Here is a 23,183-nt window from a genome sequence, read left to right on the forward strand (position 1 = left end):
GAGACCAAGAGGCCCAGGCTTGACCCCAGGCTAACCTCATCCTAAGAAAGGTAATCATTGAATCCGAGCAATTATTCTGTACCAAGCACTTCCTTAGCATTTGGCAAAGCCCGTAGACCTCAGCTCAGATTAGCGTTTTTAAATGCATTAAAAAAACAAAACAAAACAAAAAACTACATAGGGTTACAAAGGAAACCAATTGTATTAAAATATATTATCAAAATATTTAAAAGTTAACCTGTGATATAGTAATTAAAAGTCTACTTCTTCGTGAGTAGATTTAAATAACAGCTAACTGAGGATCTAATAAGACCATGATTTCAAAGTTGAGATGAGGGTAAATAATATTTTGAGATTTCTGCAACCGTGCGAAAATGAAAGGAGACTAGCTGTGGTTTCTGTTGGGGACTGTGTTACTGGGGTGCTACTGGGTCTTGTGGCCTCTGTTCAAACCTTAAGGGAAAGCGAAAACCAAGTAGTAATTGTTTTGCTGTCCCAATTTCATGGTTAAAATCCTTGCTTTAACCGCCCCAGGCTCTCGTCTTCTCCTCCATAAAATGAGCTTCCTGATCCCCACCTCACAGCCTCAGTGTAGGGTCATATGAGAGGGCAGAAGCAAAAGTGTTTTGTGGTTGGTGGGAGTGGGTACACAACTCTGAGGAGCTATTACCTAGTTTCTAATTCTTGATTATTAAGACCTAATGGCACCAAGACACCCAAAGTGACATGAGAGAAGCAACCCCCTCTCTCTCGGGGCATTTGTCCCAGCCTACCCATCAGTCTTGGCAAACTGGCCTTCCTCTTCCCTACAGCACCCAGGGAAGCCCTGGTTCCCTCCCTTGGTTCCTTCCTGCTCCTCCCTCAGCCAAGCCACGATGCCTGGTGGATACAAAGGAGAATGTGGGGACAATGTGGACCCAATGCCCTTCCTGGCGCCTCTGGAAAAGGAGAGGATCGAAGCCATGAACAAGCCCTATGACATCAAGAAGTCCTGCTGGGTCAAAGACGAGAAAGAGGGCTTCATTGCTGGGGAGATCCAGTCTGAACAGGGCGAGCAGGTCACCGTGAAGACAATCAACAACCAGGTGAGTGGGGAGGGATGAAACTGAGAGTAGGGAGTGGCAGACACCCAGGCTCTGCTGTCCACACTCAAGAGGCAGGATGGTAAGAGGAGCTGATGCCTCTGAGTCCTGTGTGCTGGGTTCAAGTTCAGATTTGGCTACACTCAAACTGTGGCCCTAGGCAAGACACTTGCCCTCTCTGAGCTTTGACTCCCTCCCAGTAGAGATTCCAACATGGTAGGACACACGGAAGTCCTTTGTATGCTCTGAAATAGCACACGTGTGCACGAGATTGTCGTGGGAATTACTTATCTTTGAAGTCCCAAAGAGCTTTCATGTGGCGTGACAGTGAGCATCCCAGATGTCAGCAGTTGCACTGTGTGCCCACAACAGCACGAGGAATGTGAGGCAGGGCCCAGAACACCCTGGCTGACCTGGGGAGCTCTCCACCTGCATGCCCACAGAAGGAGGCTCAGAGCCCCTTGCTGCACGGCGGCAGCGTGCTGGAGCTGGCTTGAACTGGCTTGCAAGGACCCAACACCCAACGCTAAACAACCAGGGGCTTTGCAGCCAAGTATTAAACTTCTGGCAGCTTGATGTCTTGGCAAATGTTATAAATCAGGGATTCCCCCCTCCCCCATATAGCTGGTTTACCAGCACACCACTCTCTCTACTGGTCTACACTGTGTCTGACTGTGAGGGTGACTTGAGAGAGGGGGTAGTAAGTTTGGCTCATTAAACCCCTACACCGCAGCAGACTCCTGGTGAGGCGCTGGATGTTTTGTTTAATCTTTCAATAATCTTATGTAGTAGGATTTTAGGAGTTCCTATTTTGTAAAGGATCAAGGAGGCACTACGTAACTTGCCTGTGGTCACAAAGACAGTAAATGATGAGCTCATATTCAAACCTAGCTGTATTGGGCTCAAACGCCCACATGCCCCCACGTCACCACACCATCTCCCCGTGGTGGGCAGAGCAGCAGGAGTGTGAGGGCATCCTCGGTCAATGTCAGGAAGACAAGAGGCCAGAGGCCTTCTGGGATCAGAACCTGCAGCTGCTGAGCTGAGCTTTGTGCTTTGCTTCACTTCGAGGGGAGTGGCAGCAGGGAGATGAGGCTATCCCTGGGTCCCAGGGGGTTGGAACACAAAAGTCAAGTTTACTTCTCCAGAGAACCTACTTTTCAGAAGGGCAGAGCACTGCAGTGTTGTAAGGAGTGATGTATGAGATCGTGGAGCCCCAGGGCCCTGGTTTGGATACACGTTAAGGACAGCACGTAACTTCTGTGAGCACTGCCGGTTTGGGACAGAAAGACTGACTCACCTGACAGAATTCTAAGATAAAGGCAAAGGGCCCTGTCCTCTGCCTGAGCCGAGAGAGAAGGTTTGCCTGAGGGTGAGGTCCAGAGATCTGGGAACTCCCGGAAATGGACTCTGAATAAAACCCAGCTTGATTTACCAGGGGTGTGGTGACCATTAGTGGGTAGATTTTCCAGAACTGTCAAGGTTTCAAATTATCTGCCTAGTGAACTCATAAATTATTAAAAGTCCCAGAAATCCCAGCATGTGTTCAAGCCTCCCATCTCAGGCTGCAGGCAGCTCAAAGATGTTTGTTTTCTGGATCACATGTCTTGAGCTTTGGTCCCAGATGCTGGAACTTAAGAGCTGGTGCTAGTTTTCATTTACAGATGAAGAAATTGGAGGGGGGCACAGAGGGTGGATGGGGTTTACCTGCCGTGCACAGGCGCTCCAGACTCCTAACCCGGTGCTACTTTCACCCTGACACATTTACTGCTCAGTACTCATTATATTATTATTATTATTATTATTATTATTATTATTATTATTGTCTTGTTTGCTTGCTTGCTTTCAATTTTATTCTTCAAGGTGACTTGGGGGGAGCAGGGAAATGTCTTTTTTTAAAGATTTTATTTACTTTATTTTATTATTATTATTATATTAGTATATTATATATATTACTATTGTTATACTGACAGCCACTCAAGCAACCCCTTATTTATTTTAGAGTTAGAGAAAGAGTAGAGGGAGAGAGACAAGTAGACTCCATGCTGAGCATGGAACCCAACGAGGGACTTGATCCCACGACCCCAGGATCATGACCCGAGCTGAAATCAAGAGTCGGACACTCAAGGGCGCCTTGGTGGTTCAGTTGGTTAAGCGTCTGACTTTGGCTCAGGTCATAATCTCGGGGTCCTGGGATGGAGCCCTGTGTCAGGCTTGGCACCCAGTGGGGAGTCTGCTTCTCCCTCTCACTCTGCCCCTCCTCCCACTCATGCTCTCTTTCTCTCAAATAAATACAATCTTAAAAAAAAAAGACTCTCAACCAACTGAGCTACCCAGGTGCCCCCCCCTTTTTTTTTCAATGAAAAAGTTCACTGCTATTTAGAAACCACCACTAATTCTCAAGGCAGAGAGCCAAGAGTCACATCTCTGCAAAGTGTCCCTAGGATTGAAGAGCAAGTTCTGCTCAGCTATCAGAATGGACTTGGCAGGAAGAGAAGCAGGGCCCAGAGGTGCTCTGAATGTAGGGATGGAATTTAATAGCTTATAAGGTATTTTATGGGATCCTGCTTAAGTTAATATAGTTCTCCCAGCAGCCAGCCAAGGAAGCTCCTGTCATCCCTACTTCAGAGGGGAGGCAGTCAGGACTCAGATGGCCTTGGAGTCCCTCCTCAGCCCAGGCTGCACAGTGGGACATGGCTGGACCAGGAGTTGGGCCGACTGGTCACCTGACTCCAGCTCCTTCCAAGATATCACTGTGTGGTACCTTGTGCCAGAGGCTGATATGGCTGTTGACTGTACTATTTCCTAATTCCTGTTGTGTCTTGACACTCCCCCACCCAGACTGTCACTTTGAAGAAGGATGATGTCCAGCAGATGAACCCACCAAAATTCTATCAAGCCAGTGACATGGCGGACATGACGTTCTTGAATGAGGCCAGCGTCCTGAACAATCTGCGCCAACGCTACACCAACATGAGGATCTATGTGAGTGCCCAGGGCCGGCAGTGGGGATGAGGGATGGCTGCAGATCTTCTGAACCCCTCTCCTGATGGGAAGGGTACAGCTGCTACTCTACCTTCCCAGCAACCATCACATGGTATGGCTCAGGCAAGCACAGGGACCATGTTTCTGACACGTTAGAACTTCCACTCCAGGGGCGCCTGGGTGGCTCAGTCATTAAGCGTCTGCCTTCAGCTCAGGTCATGATCCCAGGGTCCTGGGATCGAGCCCCGCATCAGGCTCTCTGCTCGGCGGGAAGCCTGCTTCTCCCTCTCCCACGCCCCCTGCTTGTGTTCCCTCTTTCGCTGTGTTTCTCTCTGTCAAATAAATGAAATCTTTAAAAAAAAAAAAAAAAAAGAACTTCCACTCCAAGCCTTCAATGTCTCAGCGGTGACGCCACCTCCACGGGCAGCTGATAACACCTTTTGCTGAGGTTGGCATCTGGAAGTCTTCCTCCCCACCACACCCCTGGAAACTCTCCCATCAAGACATCATTTTCCCCCTGGTGACTTCATACGGCCTTGTTAGATGTCACCCCCTGTCCATCTAACTATCCATCCATCCATCCATTCATCCATCCATCCATCTGCTGTCCACCCCACCACCACCCTCAGATAGGACTGGTGGGAAAGAGTGACTCAGTGGCAGGAGTCCCAGGGTGATACACTGTGTGTCATACTCTCAACTCCTTAAGTGAGCTCTATCTCATCTTTGTTTCTCTTTCTTTGGATCACTTTCTATTTAATATGATTACTTTTAAAAACTCGATTTGTATATGGCAGCTATGCTGAGAAGAAGCTGGGGCAGGGTGGGGAAGTGTTTATTCCCATTTGGGCCAAAGGGGAAAGTTTTAAAGTTGAACTGAAAAGAGGCATGTGGTGGGGAGCAGGGGTATCAGGTGGGTGTGAACATCCAGCGAGGAGGAGGACAGTTTGGGACTCATGAATGGGGACCCACAGATGTGGCCATTTTCTGCCCTCCCTTATTCCCCCTCAGATAATTTCTTCTGCTACCTCATTGGCTTTTCCGATTTTTTTTTTTCTTTTTAATGGGACAATTTCCTTACAAAATTGCCTTGTGATGAAAAGAGAAATCGGTGTCCCTTCTTAAAAGTAGATCAAACCCAGCTGCCCACCAGGAGGGGTTGTGCCCACACAGGGAGGGTCTGCAGCTGTTAAAACACCCCAGAAGTCTCTCTGTGAACTCATGGAAAATCTCCCAGATAGATTAAACGGAAAAGGCAAGATATAGAACAGTATTATAGAAAGCTATCTTTTGCTTTAAAAACAAGAAGGGGGGGCGCCTGGGTGGCTCAGATGGTTAAGCGTCTGCCTTCGGCTCAGGTCATGATCCCAGGGTCCTGGGATCGAGTCCCGCATCGGGCTCCCTGCTCCTTGGGAGCCTGCTTCTCCCTCTGCCTCTCTCTCTCTCTCATGAATAAAAAAAAATAAATAAATAAAATAAAATAAAATAAATAAAAACAAGAAGGGGGGTGGATAAGAATGCATGCCTGGATTTGTATGTATATGCATCAAAAACCATGGAAGGGGGTCGGGGGGAGGAGAAGGCGGGCACCGAGCAGCTGGGGGGACTTTTTCCCCCGAGTATTTGCCCATACAGTGACTGTGTTATCTATGCAAATAATTAAGCCAAAGGAAAATGAGTCAATATATAGATGAAAGTGAAGGATTGTTTTGCTCGCTGACTAGATGCTCGGATACAGATTTTGCCTCCCGGAGGGGAGGCCACTGTATGTCTCCAGGCTGGCAGTGCCCTCCAGCCAGGCCCCTCTAGGGCAGGCTAGCGCTTGGAGGGAAGAGGACACCAGGAGGAAAGGCCGGCTAACTGTCTTCCTCACCTCCCACCAGACCTACTCGGGCTTGTTCTGTGTGACAGTCAACCCCTACAAGTGGCTGCCCATCTACGGAGCCCGTGTGGCCAACATGTACAAAGGCAAAAAGCGTACGGAGATGCCACCACACCTCTTCTCCATCTCTGACAACGCCTACCACGACATGCTCATGAGTGAGTGCGGTGGGGCCTGCTGGGGCTCTCGAGGTGGGCCACAAAAACTCTTTTTGCCATTGACTCCAGACGCTTTAGAACCACACGCTACCCAATCCCAACCCTGACTCCATACCACTCATTGAAGCTCTCTGCTACGTGCTAAGAAGCAGCAGCATGTGATGATAACGCCGGGTACCAGGGCTCAGGGAGGGCGCAGGGCACTTGCTAAGTACCAGCCCTACCTCACGCCGCATTTCATCTGAGCTTCACAGAAACACGGGATACCAGGCTAAGTAACTTGCCCACGTTCCCTGTATGATCTCTGCTGTATGGCATGGTGGCCCATGAAATGATTTTTATCGTGTTGCTTACGACTGGGTAGCTATATAGGATGGGGATGGTAAACTCTGGGCCCTTCTGCAAAGGTGCACGCTGCAGCAGCAGGCATGTGGCCGTGGACCCCCCAGGACCCAGGGGTTTGGGCCTCTGCTGGTTACTTCAGCCCACCTCCAAGCTGGGTGGGATGCAGGGAGATGCAAACTGATTCACCAGGGCGATGTCAAATGTCTAGTTTCTAAGTGTTTCCTAATTACATCTTCCTGTTGCTGTTTTCTTCCCTGCAGATCGTGAAAATCAGTCTATGCTAATCACGTAAGTGTCCCTTCTGTCTCTGTCTATATACATATAATTAGGTTTGTGTCTTACACATGTAATTAAGCCTTCTTAGAATTAATTGGTGGGACTTTGTATGGAAATCTGCAGGCTGTGAATGGGCTTAGCAGGACATCGAGGCTGCACCTGTGAAACTGGGGTGGGGGCCTCTGTGTCCCCAACCCCACCCCCCAACTGTCTGTCCCTGTCCTGGCTGAGCGATGAATCATGGCAACACTCAGCCTGCACCTTTTATTGCTTTGCTTCTCTGTGGCCAATCCCCTCTTCGTGTTTCACTAGTCTGCTCCTATTTTCCACTTGCAGTGGAGAATCTGGTGCTGGCAAGACTGAGAACACGAAGAAGGTCATCCAGTACTTTGCCAACGTCGGAGGAACTGGCAAACAGTCCTCAGATGGAAAGGTAGGGCTGATGGGCACACTCAGTCTGTCACCCCAGCCCACCCTGTCTTCAGGCACACACGGGAGGGCACACACAGGTGGGCACACACGGGAAGGCACATACAGGGGCCACACACAGGAGGGCACACACGGGAAGGCACACACAGCAGAGCCCATGAGACCCTTGCAGCTGTCCTGTGGGTTTGGGCCATTTTACAGAGGAGTAGACAGGCTTGGAGAGAAGGGTGAAACCACATAAGGAGAAGGGGGCCACAGACCTGGGGCTCCTCCCACAGTATGTATTCTACTGCCCCAGGTCACGTCCGTCCCCAGAAGGGCAGATGGCAGAGCCGCTGGTGCTTGGCAGGGGAGAATGGGGAACACCAGCTCCTCCTTCAGCTGCTTCTGCAGACCCTGGCAGCCCGGGGGCACAAGGAGCAATAGCTGGGCCAGTGGCATCTATAAAAGCCCACAAAGCAGAGAAGAGTTTGTGAGGAAGATCAGGGATGCCCGAGAAAGGGTTTTCAGCTCACTCAGGAGTCTCTCTAGCAATAGCAAAGTACGGAACAATAGCTAAGAAGCAAGGCCTGTCATCTGCCAGGTGCCCCTCCCATGTCAGGGCCGCAGACGGACAGTCATCAGGTGGTGGCCCTCTTCCCAGGTTCCTTCCTGCCCTGATTTCCAGGCTTCCCAGGGCCCTTCCCCTCCTGGCTCCTGGCTCAAAAGCCACAGTCCTTTGAAAGCCCTGAATCCCCAGGCAGCACCCAACCTTGTGTTTCTCTCTGGGTTAGGGGTCCCTGGAGGATCAAATCATCCAGGCAAACCCTGTGCTGGAGGCTTTCGGGAATGCCAAGACCATCAGAAACAACAACTCCTCTCGCTTTGTAAGTATGAGCAGTGGCAACGACAGCCTGGGGGGTGGGGGGTGGGGGTGCAGGGGGAGGGGGAAGTGTCATCACCTCGTTCCAGGTAAGGAAATTGGGGCTGATTTAAACATGCAAATGGAATGAGGTGGCATCTCTTTCCCAGAGATTTTTAAGGTCTTATCTGTCGGGGTCTATATCAAACAGAGCCCACGTCAATATTTAAATCCAGGAGCTTGAAAGCAGAGACTTGGTAACAGGGTGATGGAGAGGCTGAGAAGTCAGACGGGGGAGCCAGAGATTCACATCTGCTGGAAGCTGCAGACAACTCCCCTCATGCCTCCCCTCCACCTCCTCCCTGTTGGGAGGGATGCAGGAAATGTGCTATCCCCAAGGGCCCTGGTGGATTCTGGAGCTAGCTCAGCCCTCTTGTGGGAGCTCCACCTTCCCATTACCTGAGGGCTGTCCAGAGAGGAGAAATGCCCGGGCTTCCCTCCTGATTCCCAGTCTTCTGCTCAGGTCCCTCATTGTCTGAGCCAGTGGGCTGGCAGGGAGCCAGTGGGCTGTCCGTAAACAGAGCTGGGCAGGGAGGAAGTGAAGGCAGGTGAGAAGAGAGGGGAGGGGCAGAGGGGCCAGGAGCAGCAGAGATGGAGACACAGAGACACCTATTGCCAGGAGAATTTACCGATGGTTCTACCAAAGGTCAGGGAGAGGCATGCGGTGTCTCAGTAGGGAGACTCAGTAGTGTGCCCCCTACACTCTCTGGCCAAATTCCCACCATGTCTGCCTCTAAGCAGACTTCCCAGTGGTCCCAGCCCCTCCTGACGGTGCTCCTCTCCCCACAAATGTCCTGTGGAGCTACCCCACAGAACCTAAATTTTGCTCTAAGCCCTGTTCATCTTCTCTACCCCTCTGCGTGGGTAATCCGCAGCTCCACGTACAATGACATCTGGCCCAGTTACGGTCCAAACAACGAGCGCCCTTGGAATTCAGGGGGGCTGCCAACGAGAGACTGTGTTGGTCTAGAACTACCTGCATCCTCCCTCACGACCCTCTCCCTCCCTGCTCAGGGCAAGTTCATCCGAATCCACTTCGGAACGACAGGCAAGCTGGCTGGAGCTGACATTGAGAGCTGTGAGTCTGGCCCCCTTTGAAGGGTTCTTCTGGGGCGGGACCAGCTACACAGGGTGTGGGGTCCAGTGTTGTCTCATGCCCAGGGGACTGGCCCTGCCCCAGGGCTCCCCTCCGTGGGCAGTCAGTCCCCCAGAAGCTGTGTCCAGGGCAAAAGGTATGGCCCCCAGACTGGCTATTGCGTGGGGCTGTATGGAGAGGGGAGCCCATTGGCCATGGCACGCTGCACTCCAGACAGAATGGGACTGTATTTATGGACATGTTTGCATCTTCCTTTCCAGATCTCTTAGAGAAATCTCGTGTTATCTCACAGCAAGCCACTGAGAGGGGCTACCACATTTTCTACCAGATTCTCTCTAACAAGAAGCCTGAACTTATTGGTAAAGATCTTATTGTCTGTCTGCCTGCCCCTTAACTTGCTTTGCCTGTTTCAGTAACAAAAAGTTTCCTGAGGACAGAAGGTCCAGTGACCTCTCCCCACCCCCAGTGGTTCTGCAGGAATCCCTTTGAGTTACATGCATAGGTTACAAGGAACTTTCTCAAAGTTCTACTCACATCCCACCTTCACAATGGCCTCATGAGACTTAATACCACTGTTGGCCCATACCACAGATGGGGCTTTGGAATGCCTGCAACTCATGGCTGAGACACAGACCTGGAGTATGGGGCTTGGACCTGCTGCCTCTGGGCCCAATGCTTAGACAGGAGCAGAGAGGTCAGCCCAGGACCATCACATGTGTGATAACAAGAGATTCCCCTCTGGGTGGACACAGCCCACACTGAGCACATACTCTAATGAGCAGAGTATACTCACTCACTCACCTAGATGTTCTTGTGCAGGCACCAACCTGCTCAACTGTTCATGGCAGACCTGCTCAGGGTATAAAGTCAGTGGGGGAGGTGAAGACTCAATCTTCCACATACACACCTCCTAACCCTACCAGAGACTAGGTACCGTTCCCCACTCACAACTGGGCTTTATTTGCATCAGACACACTGTCCTTTTTGATTAATGGATGGCATTTTGAAATTGGAAGACTTCACATAAAAAGCAAAGCAAAACACCATCAGCTTCTTGGTTTCTCTGGAGTAGCAAAAGATCCGGTAGCCATGGGCCTGCCCTCCCACATGACACTAATCAAGGCAGCTGAGTGGTGGTGTCCCCTTTGGATGGAGCACAAGCTCTCTTGTCTACCACACTCCCCCCCAGGCCTTATTACCTCCCTGACCCTAGAACAGGGTGACAGCCAACATTTATCTTCCTTCTTGGGCTCTAGTTTTTCTCAACAGTAGAGATGAAGGAACATGAACATATTTCTTGCACCCATGTCTCTTCCCAAAGTAGAAAAACAAAGATAGACCAAGAGAGGCACATGAAGAAAAATAGAAGTGAGTACATCTCTTTGTAAAAGCAACAATATCAATGCATATTATGTGCAAATGATTGTTACTGCCCATTGCAGACATTGTGTTACCTCCTGACTTAGAGTATAAACTGCTCTTTATAGGACAGAGGAAGGAGAAAGATATGAATTGATTTATTCCAAAAGTATCTACAGGGGGCCCAGTAGGCTCCAGGTACTGGGCCAAGTACTGAAGGACACAACCAAGTTGCTGAGACCCTCTTGCCACCCCAAAGCTCATTGTGTGTCCCATTCAAGTCCCTCCATGACTCTGGGTAATCCCAGAGGGACCCTGTCTTATCCAGCTCTGTAACCCCACGATGCCCACCATCATGCCAGGCACAGGGGAGGCATTTAGGGATCCAGCTTAAAATGGAAAGAGAAGAAAACCACATGTCACTCAGCTGCCAACCTGCTTTCCTGCTCCTGGCAGAGACTTTGCTGCTGGTCCCCAACCCTAAGGCGTACCACTGGGTGAACCAGGGCGTCACGGTGGTGGAGAACATGGACGACGGGGAGGAGCTGCAGATCACAGATGTGAGTGGAGCGGTGTGGCTGGTACATGGCAGGGAGAGCCAAGACAGAGACTGTGGGGTCCCTGCATGCACTGCCACCAGAATTGGGGTGGGGGCCACTCCGAGTGGCTGGGCAACAGCCCAGATCCTCCCCTGGAGATCTCTGATGCTGCAGCTGGAACTTCTCTCCAGCCTGTCATAGCAAGCGGAACCAAACTAGGATTCCATGGAACCAAAGGGGCCATGTACTCCAGCCTGGCTAGAAGCGACCCTCTTGTCTCCTCAGTTTCCACTACATCCCCTCTCTCCTCTTACGACACTGAGCACCTGTAACTTCCGTTAGGGTCTGACAATAGAATTGATTCCTGATGCGCCTTTGCCTTTCCCTCTCCTGGTACCTAGCATGAAGCCTTAGCAGTAATAATGATGGTGATGATAACGCGACTTCCCATTTGTTATTATGTATCAAGTGCTATGTGTCAAGCATTGGACTAAACATTGACACATCATTCTGGTTTATTCTTATGACCACCTATGATCCCCCTTTTGCAGATGACTAAACAGAGACCAGGGAGGGTAAATAAATACAATGACTACATTGCAGAGCATCTGGTCTGAGCTCCTTGGAGGAAAACTGACCTGACTCCAGGCCAGGGTGTGTCTGATCTCCAGAGCCCACGCCCGTACCACCGTGGCCACCATGGCCCACAGGTGCCACCCCCACAACTGCAGGGCCACGGTTCTATTCTGTGGAATGAGAAGCCAGGGGTGCCTTGCCTTTCTCTTCCCTGCAGGTTGCCTTTGACGTGCTGGGCTTCAGCCCAGAGGAGAAGGTCAGTGTTTATAAGCTGACAGGGGGCATCATGCATTTTGGGAACATGAAGTTCAAGCAGAAGCCCAGAGAGGAGCAAGCTGAAGTGGACACCACGGAGGGTAGGTGTTTGGCTGGGGCTATTGACGGAGGCGGCAGCCCATGGCAGGGGCTCACGGCTCTCTGAGGCTTCATGTGCATCTCAGAGACATGCTGTAAACCAAGAATGTTCCTTGGACATCCAGACATTGATAATCTCAGAGAGATGTGACAGAGCCATGATTTTGGTTTCTATGCTCTGCTTTGCCACGTGACCTTGAGCGAGTGTGGAATTTTCTCATGGGCAACACGGCGTCTCTGCTACCTTCTCCTCCCTCCCTTCCCTAACCACAATAGATGGTGCTGGGTTTCTCTGGGGCAAGGCGTCATGTTTCTCTCATTCACCTGCTTTTTCTGTCCCTACTCAGTGGCCGACAAAGTCGCCCATCTCATGGGTCTCAATTCCGGGGAGCTCCAGAAGGGCATCACCAGGCCCCGGGTCAAAGTAGGCAATGAGTTTGTGCAAAAGGGCCAGAACATGGAACAGTGCAACAACTCCATTGGGGCTCTGGGCAAGGCCGTCTATGACAAGATGTTCAAGTGGCTGGTGGTCAGGATCAACAAGACCTTGGACACCAAGATGCAGAGGCAATTCTTTATCGGGGTGTTGGACATCGCTGGCTTCGAGATCTTTGAGGTGTGCCTGCCCTGGCATTCTGTTTCTGCTTTGGGGTGACCATTTTCCTTTTAAAAGCTACTTTTCACCATGGTTCTCTTGTTTCTCATCTTGGACCTGGGATGGGCCAATCTCAGTTGTTTGCTCTTGGGTCTCTGATTTTTGGCATCCAGAAAGTTCCATCTTCATTTGTATGGCACCAAATCATAAAGAACGGGGTGAACATACTGGGTAGAATGGGTGGCATGCTAGAGCCAGCCTGTACTGGCTCACAAGGGCCAATTGTTGAGTTTTCGGGAATTTTGTGATTCAGTTGACATCATGTTGATACATGACATCATGTTGATTCATTTACACCATGGAAATCGGCCAACACGTCAAATCAGGCTCTTCCTTCCTTCCTTCCTTCCTTTCTTTCCTTCTTTCTTTCGTTTTTGAGAGAGAGAGCAAGCTGATTTACCAGCACAACACTGGTAGCCTCCCATTTCTTTCCTACACAAGAGCGACTCAAGGCTCCTCACAGACTGGTGTTGTGGGTCAGGAATATTTTACCTTTGTAATTGGAGGCAGCATGACTAGGAGTCAGTAGATCTGGTTCTGGACTCAGGTTGGCCCTCAACCAGCTGTATGGCCTTAGGAAAGTAGCTACTCCTTTCAGAGCCTCAGTTTTCTCAACTCTAAAATGAACAGGCTGGAAGAGATGATCTATAAAGTTCATTTCACTCCACTATCCTATTATTTTAAGATTTCTACTGGCCACAGATGGATTAAAAAAAAAAAAAAAAAAAACAGCTTGGCCCAGAGGCACCTGGGTGGCTCAGTTGGTTGAGCATCTGACTCTTGATCTTGGCTCAGGTCTTGATCTCAGAGTTGTGAGTTCAGGCCCCAAGGGCTCCATGCTGGACACGGAGCCTACTTTAAACACACACACACACACACACACACACACAACTTAGCCCAATTTCTTTCAGGCTCTAAAAGGCTAATTTGACTGCTGTCTACAATAGGATCATTTAATTTCATAGGCAGAAGGAGGCTTAGAGTTTCCAAACTGTGCTCCCTGGCATCCTGGGAAGCCACTGATGGCCAGCAGGGGAAAGGAGGATACTCTGCACCAACAACAGAGTGTGTGCAATAAACAAACAGGGTTCGAATCCCAGCTTGGCCACTTCCAAGCTGTGTGCCTCTCTTTCTCCACCTGTTAATGGGGACACTACTCATTCTTGCCTTGTAAGGTTTTGAGCAGGTACAGCTCACTCAGGGTCTGACACAGGGGCGGGCTCTGTGATTACAACGGCACCTCTGCTTTAACCTATTTTTCATGCGGCTGTAGCATGGGATTTCATTAAGAGAAAGCACTCTCTGATTTTTTTTTTAAAGGCTTGTAAACTCCTCAAACCCTTTTATCCTACAGATGAGGATAAAAAAAAACTGCACACAGAGAGAGAACTGTCCAAAGGCACACAGGGGATCAGAAGCATAAAGCCTCTCAAATGATTTCTATCCTGGAAAGAAAATGATTCTTTCCACAATGATTGTCATTAGCCACACAAGGTGGGATTTGAGGTTTGGGCCCCGCTCCCCAACAACCCTGCTCTGCAGGTGCTAAGCTGCTCTGGGCCTTTGCAGGGGAGGGTGACCAAGAAGGGCTTCTTGCAGGGCTGATGGAGGACTGCCCGGTGGTCAGCATTCAGGCCTCTGGGGCAGCACCTGACAAGAGTTGGCCCTCAGCAAATTTGAGCTCGGCTTGTGCCTAACCCTCAGTCCTGGTTCCAGGGAAGCTCTGTCTGGGTCCTGGCTGACGCCCCACTCTCTGCCCTCCCACTCCAGTTCAACAGCTTTGAACAGCTGTGCATCAACTTCACCAATGAGAAGCTGCAACAGTTCTTCAACCACCACATGTTCGTGCTGGAGCAGGAGGAGTACAAGAGGGAGGGCATTGAATGGGTCTTCATCGACTTTGGCCTTGACCTACAGGCCTGCATTGACCTCCTGGAAAAGGTAACCTACTGCTCAAAGGTGGGGCTGAGAGAGAGGCCAGGACTCTGTCCAGGCTGTGCCTCAGATGGGGATTTCACTGGGGCCTGTGGGGAGGTGGCACTAGCAACATTGCTAATGACCTTGGTTGGTCTGGCCTCTAGCTTCCTCTCTGCAAAATGGGTATGATAGTGTTGCCATGACCATTGTTAGTTGGGCTATTGGATGCCTCAAGTCACTGGCTCATCCTAAGCTACCATATGTGCATGGGGGGGGGAGGGGTGATGTATTACACCCATTTCACAGATGGGAACATTGAGGCACAGAGAAGGGAAGTAACTTGTCCAAGGTCACACAACCTGTGAATGGCAGAGTCAGGTTCTAACCCAGGCAGTCTACTGGCCACCCCTGTAATCACACCATAGGGAGCGTTTTAGCAAAGGGCCTACTTCAAGAATATATATGGTTTGATCAAATGCAGAAAATGATAGAAAAAGGACATTAACAGGACAGATGACAGAATCTGAAAAGTCTGCTCATAGTATTGTAACAATGTTAATTTCCTGGTTTTCATTATTGTTACCAAAGTTGAGTTAACATTTCCAGAAGTCCGATGAAAGACACGTAGGAATGCGTTGCACTCTTTTGCAAGTCTAAAATTACTGTGAAGTAAAAACTTAAAAAATAAAGGAAAGAAATAATAATATGTTGTCTCTGAGGCTCAGCCTTGGGGCCGTCATAAAGAAGCTATCAGCAAGGCGGCCAGGGGTTTCTAATGTGAGACCAGCCTTAACTTCTCAGGAAAAAAAGTCTCCAAAAACAGGCTGCGTGTGCAATCCACCTGTCCCCTAACACCTACAAACACCTCCCTGTCCAGCTGTCACAGAACCTGAAATGTCCTCATGTTTGAACTTTGGGGTTAAGCACTGCCCTCTTCCAGAAATCTTCCTTAGAAATCCAGACCCTCCATAGTTTGGGGTGGGGGGGGACACAGCATTTATGAGCTCCCTTGTTCTGTGAGAAGAGACCTAGAACCATCTGTGGCCCCTGGTAGCCAGGAATGTCCTTGAGGGCAAGAGCGGATAAGCGAGTTAAGTGCAAAGAGAACAGGGGCCATTGACTTTACCATTTTCCGGAGGGCCAAGACTGCCTGGCACCACTGTTTGGGAGGGATTAGCATTTGGGGAGCTATGTAGCCCCTTCTGACCTCCATCTTCCGTTAGAGTCAATGAATTCTAGCCTCTTTTAAGTCTGAATGGCCTTGGCATTTGAAAACCAGACTGTGGAGTTACGGCACCATTACCAGGGCTCCTTGCCCAGAGTTCTGCTTCCTGGCCAGCCACCTGGGTGTCTGGGGCACCCCTCCCACCGCCCCCAGGCCAACACCTGAGTGGCCCCCTTGGGGTCCTGTGGCCTCCTGTAACGCCATCCACCGCTCTTCCCTTCTAGCCCATGGGTATCTTCTCCATCTTGGAGGAACAGTGCGTCTTCCCCAAGGCCACCGATGCCACTTTCAAGGCGGCCCTGTATGACAACCACCTGGGCAAGTCTAGCAACTTCCTCAAGCCCAAGGGGGGCAAAGGCAAGGGGCCTGAGGCCCACTTCGAGCTCATCCACTATGCAGGCACCGTGAGTACCCCCTCGGCGCCCCCTGTGGCCACCTTCCTGCTGCATTCGACTCTGGCTACTGTAGGTCCTTCCTGCCCTGCCCTTCCTGATGCTTCCTGCTTCCAACTAGCACGGCCGCCATATAACAGGGTGATCGGCTCAGTGAAATGACCTCTGACTCATACTTCCTCATCACTTCTCCCTCTGAGACTTCCAACGCAATCCAGGGAGCAGACCGCAGTTGACGCCCTCAGACCCACCAGGGCCACACCATTGTCCACGGCCCTTGGTTTGACGGCTGAACTGAGATCTTGGACAGAATTTCCAACACTTGCAAAAAGAGAAAAGAAATGCCACGAGCCCACCAATTATCCCCCAATTGATTAACTTCTTGCTCTGGCAGCTCGTGGCCACCAAACCAAAAAAATGACATCTCTGGAGTGGCTTTTTCACTCATGACAAACTTAGTCCTTGGGGAAGAGGGAGTTAAGTGCTGCCAGGACTCGGGTTCTATATGAATAATGGATAGGGGAGACAAGGTTTGTTCAGCCAGCCTTTAAGAATGAGTTTGGTTTCCTTGGGATTGCAGTATTGCCGTAAATGCCAAGGCTCCTGTTACCACCGGCGTCTGTTGAGCCTCTGTGGGTTTAACTGCAGGCAAACAGCAGCCTTAGAACAGAGCTGTCAGGAAAGCTGCTGTTGGGTTGGGCACTGGGGCCAGGAGTTGATGATCTCATCAACCATAACAATGCCAATCACTTGGAAAATGAATTGTGCCAATGCCTAGAGCAAACAGTGGTTTGGGAGCCTGATTGAAGTGCTCTACCTCACCTCCCTCAATGAAATGAGAAGAGCTCCGTATTTGTAGCAATGGAATATTCAAAGTCTAATGGGGCCTCTGCACCGCTAAGAAGCCTCTAAAGTAAGGCCCGGTAGTGATAAATGTCTATACGCTATATAAGAGAAGGAAAGCCCAAACCCAAAGGTTTTGGCTTCTTATCTGCTTCCCTCAGTTCCTTATGCTCAGTGGGAGAATCTGAAAAGCGGTTCCTCTTTGCCTCTCCAGCTCAGGTCATGTGGCAAAATGGGAAGCAGAAATTAATGGATATCCAATTACCTGAGCACAGGGAGCCCCCAGTTCTAGATGGATGGAGCCCCCCCTTCCACTAGGCATTGGCCAGGGGATACGTGCCCTTGAGCAAGGAGAGATCAGACACCCTTGTAGGGCGCTCTTCATGTAGCTTGGGATTTTGCTGGTCAAGGCCAGTCACTCACAGCAAGGGCTGAGCCTGAAAGATCAATCCATGCGGGTAGAAAAAGAGCCAGAGGTTAGGCAGGCTCAGAGTAGCCAGCAGAGCAAGACATGCAAGAGGAGGTCACAGCCTGACAGAAAGTAGCTAGAGAGTCCTGGTTTGTCAGAAAAGCTCGGAGACAGGGTGGCCTAAACAGGCAAACTGTGAATGCCCAAGAAAGCAGATAATAGGGACTCTACCTCATACTGTGGTTCAGGGACATCCCAGGACTCCAGAAAAGGTCAAGAATGGAAGCCCCCGGAGATGGGGTTGAAGGTTGCTCCTAGGAGCCCTGAGCAAGCTGAGCTGTAGATAGAGGTTCTGGCTGTGGGACCTGGAAGGTGGAGTCTGGACCTGAAGGTAACCACTGGCACTTGCCCCCCTCCAGGTGGGTTACAACATCACAGGATGGCTGGAGAAGAACAAAGACCCCCTGAATGAAACAGTGGTGGGCTTGTTCCAGAAATCATCCCTGGGACTCCTGGCCATTCTCTTCAAAGAAGAGGAGGCTCCAGGTACAGCTGACCCCTTGTTGTGTACAGTCTCCCTGGACTGATGCCTTTTAGTGACCAAAATGGAAATAAGGAAACAAAACTCTCTCATTCAACTCTTGCTAAATGGATGAATGAATGACAACTTGCTTGAGGTAGGCCATGGACGATGGTGCAATGGAGAGATGCAGATGCATTCTGGGAAATTCCATCAACTGAATTGATTGCTGGGCCCGTATCCCCTGTAGGTGGAGCGATACTGCTTTGGAAGAGTTGAGGCCCAAATGCTGTGTCCTTATTTTCTGCTCCCTGTTCTCTGTCTGAGGCAAAGGCCAAGCCCAGCCCTGGGAAACACCCCAGGGTGGGAGCTGTCCAATGTGGCCGCCACTCAGAGGGGCAAGAACTACAAATTTCCTCAAATTCAGAGATGTTTTCACCATCAATATGCAATTCCTCCAGATGGTCTGTGGGCTCCTCTTCCTTCCCAGACAATGGGAACAGTGTAGCCCTCTTGTGTAGCCCTAAATCACAAAAGAATACACACTCTTCCGAGAGCATAACACCCCTTTTGACAATTAGGCCACAGTCATCCGATTCACCCATTTCCTGGTAGATCTCCCTTTCCTGGTGTGAGGGCCCCACCTAAGCTTGTCCCAAGAAACGACTTTTTTTTTTTTTTTTTTTGAGAGAGAGATTGAGAGTGCAGGGAGGGGCAGAGGGAAAGAGAATCTCAAGTAGACTCCCCACTGAGCATGGAGCCCAACACAGGGCTCGATCCCAGGACCCTGAGATCATGACCTGAGCCATGCCAGGGAGGCAACCTTATCTGGAGTCAGATGCCAACTGAATGAGTTGCCAAGAGTCAGATGCCAACCAGGCGCCCCCCAAGAAAAGCCTTTTTAAACCAGAGAATGCATCTCCTTGACACAGAACACTTAATAGGGCTGACTGTCCCCATTCTGTGTTCTGACATGAAACATGCTTGTCTTTCTTCCTCAGCTGGAAGCAAGAAGCAGAAGAGAGGGTCTTCCTTCATGACAGTCTCCAACTTCTACAGGGTGAGTATGGGGCTGCCCCACAGGCCACTTTACATCCAGTGAACCCTCCCCTCCATCAAACCCTCCCTTCTAATGGTGTGGTGGTGTGCCTGCCACCTCCCAGCCCAGGACAGGATGATTTCATTTCTATGCCTATGGCTGCTTCTTTCATTCGAGGAGTTTGCTTCCTTCTGAAGGGGTCACAGAACCACAGGACCTCAGGGCAGAAAAGATCCACAGAGATGGTGTAGTCCAACCATGTTATTTCAGACTGAAATCCAGAGAGTGGTATCAATGGACATATCAGTGCCTAAGATCTTGAGCCCTAGAGTTGGCTGGCAGATCTGGGCTGATCACAACTTCTACAGATTTGGGGCATGAATGGGGACACATTCCAAAGTGCAGAAGGGCAGCCAATAGGGAGATGTTGCACGAAGAAAGACTTCAGTATTTCCCAAGGATCTAGCTGCCCTAAGGCAGAGGGGGCTACCTCATTAGAGGTATCCAAGCAGAGGAGGAGGGACCATCCAGTGGGGAGGGTAACAATGGGTAGGGGTTTGTCCTCACAGGCATACGATTCCTTCTAGTACTGAGACTCTATGATGAGCCAGCACTTAGTCAGGAAGGGCCCTGCTTACTGAAAACTATGTCACCTTAGGCAAGTCCCTCTGAGAGGACAGCCACTGCCCAAGATGCTATCCATTACAATAGCCCATAGCCCTAGGTGGCGAGTGGGTACTGGAAAAGAGGCTGGTGTGGCAGAAGAACTCAATTTGAATTTAAATTTTAATTTAATTAATTGAACTCTAAATAAACACCTCTGCTGAGCATGGGTGTCCTGCAACACCAATACTGAGCTCTACTCAGTCCTTCTGTTTCTGTTTCCTCCATCCCAGGAGCAGTTGAATAAGCTGATGACCACCCTCCACAGCACTGCTCCCCATTTTGTCCGCTGTATTGTGCCCAACGAGTTCAAGCAATCAGGTACATCATGGGGCTCTGTGAAGTTAGTGTTTGCTCAAATGAAGTCCCCCCCCCACCGCTTTAGAGAAGTTTAATTACTTTTGAAGTATGAAGTACCGTCTCTCTTTTTTTGCCTCCTCCTCCTCCCACCAATTTTTTCAAACTTGGACAATTTTGACCCACCAACACAGTAACAATTAATAAAAATAGCTAACATTTGTTGAGCACAAACTGTGAGCCAGGTATGAATTAAGTCTACTTTTAATTGCCAGGGATGATTGGGGCAAAGCAGGGCACCAAAGGATCCCCCCAAAAATGGATCATCCAGGGGTGCCTAGGCTGCTTGGTTGGTGGAGCATCCGACTCTTGGTTTTGGCTCAGGTCATGATCTTAGGGTCCTGGGATTGAGCCCTGCATTGGGCTCTGTATTCAGCACAGAGTCTGCTTGTCTCTCTTTCTCCCCCTCTGCTCCTTCCCTTGCTCACACACTCTCTCTCTCTCTCAAATAAATAAAATCTTTTAAAAAATGGATCATCCAAAAATCATGTTCTAGCTGCTTTGTAAAGCAAAAATCGTGTTCGGGCTGAGTGGGCACCAGGTGGAAGCCACATTCAGGGGCGCCTTTGGGTCTCGGCTGAATTGTGGGGCCCCCTGGCAGTGATGGCAGGAGACTGGGGTTGGCGACACAGATGCTCAGTTAGCTTTCTGCAGTGGCAAGGAGTAGACTGCCCCACCAGAGAGTCCTGACGGCATCCTGTGCCCTCCCCCTTGGCAGGCGTGGTGGACGCCCACCTGATCATGCACCAGCTGGCTTGTAATGGAGTCCTGGAAGGCATCCGTATTTGCAGGAAGGGCTTCCCAAACAGGATGCAGTACCCAGAGTTCAAACAGAGGTGAGTGGTGTCTCCCTGATACCGTGAGTCTACAGTTCTCAGTTTCCAGGGACTAATTGAGAAATATGGTCCTGTTGCCGCAGACGCTACACCTCAGAGCAGATACCACCTCACTGCCATTACGTTAGTATGCTCTGGCCTGACTTACAACTGCTAGAACCTGCATTTCTTTGCCTGAGGGCCTTCTCTGGCTCTGGAGCCTGCTTTGCTACTTGGCAGGCTGAAAGTCTCAGGAAGTAATGCCTCCCCAGGGAGCAGCCCTCAACCAGTGACTGAGGACAACTGGCGTAGAAATACTTCAACTCCCTCACCCTTCTTGGTGGGCTAACTATGAGGCATGTTCTATACTGGCTTCCAGATAAGGATCTAACAATACGCTCTCCAGGTTAAATTTTTAAAAATAATAAAAATTTAAAAGCCCTGATTTGTAGTGTCTTTGGATTTCCATGGGATAAACACTCCCATGGCTGATTTCGAGCCATCAGTGTGACGTCACTGAATGACTGAATGTGGGGTTGGGAAGAGATGCACACAGTTGGCTCTTGCAGGTTCCAGCACACCACTGTTCCCAGTGTCCCCCAGCAGCATTAAGCCCCAGCTGCCCATTGTGATAACTGATCTGATAACATGCCTCTTATTGACTTCCCTGACCCCCTTCCCAACCCTGCAGCTCCCCCCCCCCAATAAACTATTTGCACTTGGATCCTCGTCTCAAGGTCTGCTTCTGGTGGAACCCAAACTAAGACCTCCACCTTAGGCATTGTTTTCCTTCTACCCCCTCCCCACCTGCTAGAACAAATGACCGCAGATGGACGGAGCAGGACAAGTCACTAGAGGTCATCTTGTCCAAGCCCTCTGAAGGCTCTAAACAGGGAAGGACCTGCTGGCAGGTCAGGAAAAACAGTGCTTCTCCTATGCCTGGAAGGAAAGATCAGGAAGGAAAGATTCTGGTGTCTTCATTTCTAGGAGCACCTGCCTCCTCCTGAACTCCTGACCCACACCAACGTTCGCTCTCCAAGGCCTCCTGTCAGTCCCACCCCACGGCCTGCTGTGGCCATCTGTAAAACAGGTCTAACCCTCGACTCCAAGGCCATCGCAAAGATCAGCTGCGTGGATGTGCTTCCTGAGCTACCAGCTTGGGCATGATGATGACTGTCATTGTCTCTCTCCCACCAGGTACCAAGTGCTCAACCCCACCGTGATTCCTCAGGGATTCGTAGACAACAAGAAGGCCTCAGAGCTGCTGCTCGGGTCCATCGACCTGGATGCGAATGAGTACAAAATTGGGCACACCAAGGTATGGTCTTCCGGTGGCACTCCCTCCCTATGCCACCCAGCCTTGTCCCCAGAAGGTGGGCTTCAGGGGGTGAATTCCAGCTCGGCCGCTGACCAGCTACCTGCCTTGGGGAAGCCCTCCCACAGCTGCTGAGAGCCTCAGTTTCCTCCTCTGAAAAAGGAGAGCTGATACAGCTGATCTCATGGGATTTGGGAGGTGATTAGCAATAATGTGGGTGAGGACCCAGCTCAGACAGGTACTTAATAAATGGTAGATTATTTCCTAGACCTGTATGAGCCCCAGTCAGAATCAAGGTCCTAGGTTTGACTGGGGCATGAAGCTGTGTGTGGTGGGGGGTGAGGTCTGAGAGTGAAGCACCATAATCCCAGCCCACCCACACCGAAAGCTCCAGGCCTGAGCTGGCAGGTGAGTCGGTGCTGACTCAGAGAGTCTGCCTGATCCTAACTCACAGGGCGTGGGCTGCCCTGTGTCTGTCCCACTTCCTGGCCCTGCAGAGTCCAGTTGGGATCAGCAGGGCCAGCCGGGTTAATGGTGCGAGGTGTCCATTTACAGCTGCCCAAGCAGACTGCACCCCAGCATGACAACCAGGGTGATCCAGGAGGGGTCCCAGCTTTGCATTCGGGAGCATCAGGCTCAAAGCCTGCCTCTGTGTAGCCCACAGGCCTGCTGGAGCACGTGGATGCTCCAGGCTGTGTGTGCATCCCACACAACTGGCCGCTTAGCAAAGTTCGCAGAGCACCTCCCGTGCCAGGTGCGGTTCAAGGCTCTAGGGATACACCAGTGAACAGAACAGAGTCCCCAGCTCCCTGGAGCTTGCTTCTGGTAGTCAGTGCTGGCAGAATTGTTCACGCTGCTGTAGAATCTGCCAGAACTATTAGCTTTGGCCTCCTTCACAATTAAGAGATGCTGTGCACAGCTAAACTGACTTAGAGGAACACTTGAGGTTTTGTCAGAATCACTGGATACCAGCTTCTTCCCCCACCCCCACCTTTGAAGGATGGGAAACTTGAGGAAGCGGGGACAGGGGCATGGAGCTGATGTGCCCAGT

The 23,183-nt window shown here is 50.5% G+C and overlaps 2 protein-coding genes across 2 annotated transcripts in view; one reads left to right on the forward strand and one right to left on the reverse strand.

The window, feature by feature from the left end:
* The window catches only part of KPNA7 (karyopherin subunit alpha 7), an 88,030-nt gene that overhangs the window by 53,729 nt on the left and 11,118 nt on the right, over nucleotides 1–23,183 (reverse strand). The gene's annotated exons all lie outside the window — the stretch shown is intronic.
* Nucleotides 522–23,183, forward strand: part of LOC117999365 (myosin-16) — a 59,936-nt gene continuing 37,274 nt past the window's right edge. The window contains exons 1-18 of the mRNA XM_034988397.1: nucleotides 522–1,085; nucleotides 3,924–4,067; nucleotides 5,951–6,107; nucleotides 6,713–6,740; nucleotides 7,065–7,161; nucleotides 7,931–8,023; nucleotides 9,073–9,136; nucleotides 9,415–9,513; nucleotides 10,970–11,073; nucleotides 11,846–11,984; nucleotides 12,330–12,598; nucleotides 14,408–14,578; nucleotides 16,004–16,183; nucleotides 17,843–17,969; nucleotides 18,945–19,003; nucleotides 19,879–19,966; nucleotides 20,721–20,838; nucleotides 22,015–22,135. Coding sequence (XP_034844288.1) covers nucleotides 876–1,085; nucleotides 3,924–4,067; nucleotides 5,951–6,107; nucleotides 6,713–6,740; nucleotides 7,065–7,161; nucleotides 7,931–8,023; nucleotides 9,073–9,136; nucleotides 9,415–9,513; nucleotides 10,970–11,073; nucleotides 11,846–11,984; nucleotides 12,330–12,598; nucleotides 14,408–14,578; nucleotides 16,004–16,183; nucleotides 17,843–17,969; nucleotides 18,945–19,003; nucleotides 19,879–19,966; nucleotides 20,721–20,838; nucleotides 22,015–22,135 — 2,268 coding nt within the window. The 5' untranslated portion in view covers nucleotides 522–875. The remainder of the gene's footprint in view (nucleotides 1,086–3,923; nucleotides 4,068–5,950; nucleotides 6,108–6,712; nucleotides 6,741–7,064; nucleotides 7,162–7,930; nucleotides 8,024–9,072; nucleotides 9,137–9,414; nucleotides 9,514–10,969; nucleotides 11,074–11,845; nucleotides 11,985–12,329; nucleotides 12,599–14,407; nucleotides 14,579–16,003; nucleotides 16,184–17,842; nucleotides 17,970–18,944; nucleotides 19,004–19,878; nucleotides 19,967–20,720; nucleotides 20,839–22,014; nucleotides 22,136–23,183) is intronic.

This window comes from Mirounga leonina, unplaced genomic scaffold, assembly GCF_011800145.1.
Source record: "Mirounga leonina isolate KUSES-001 unplaced genomic scaffold, KU_Mleo_1.0 Mir_454, whole genome shotgun sequence".
Taxonomy (NCBI): domain Eukaryota; kingdom Metazoa; phylum Chordata; class Mammalia; order Carnivora; family Phocidae; genus Mirounga; species Mirounga leonina.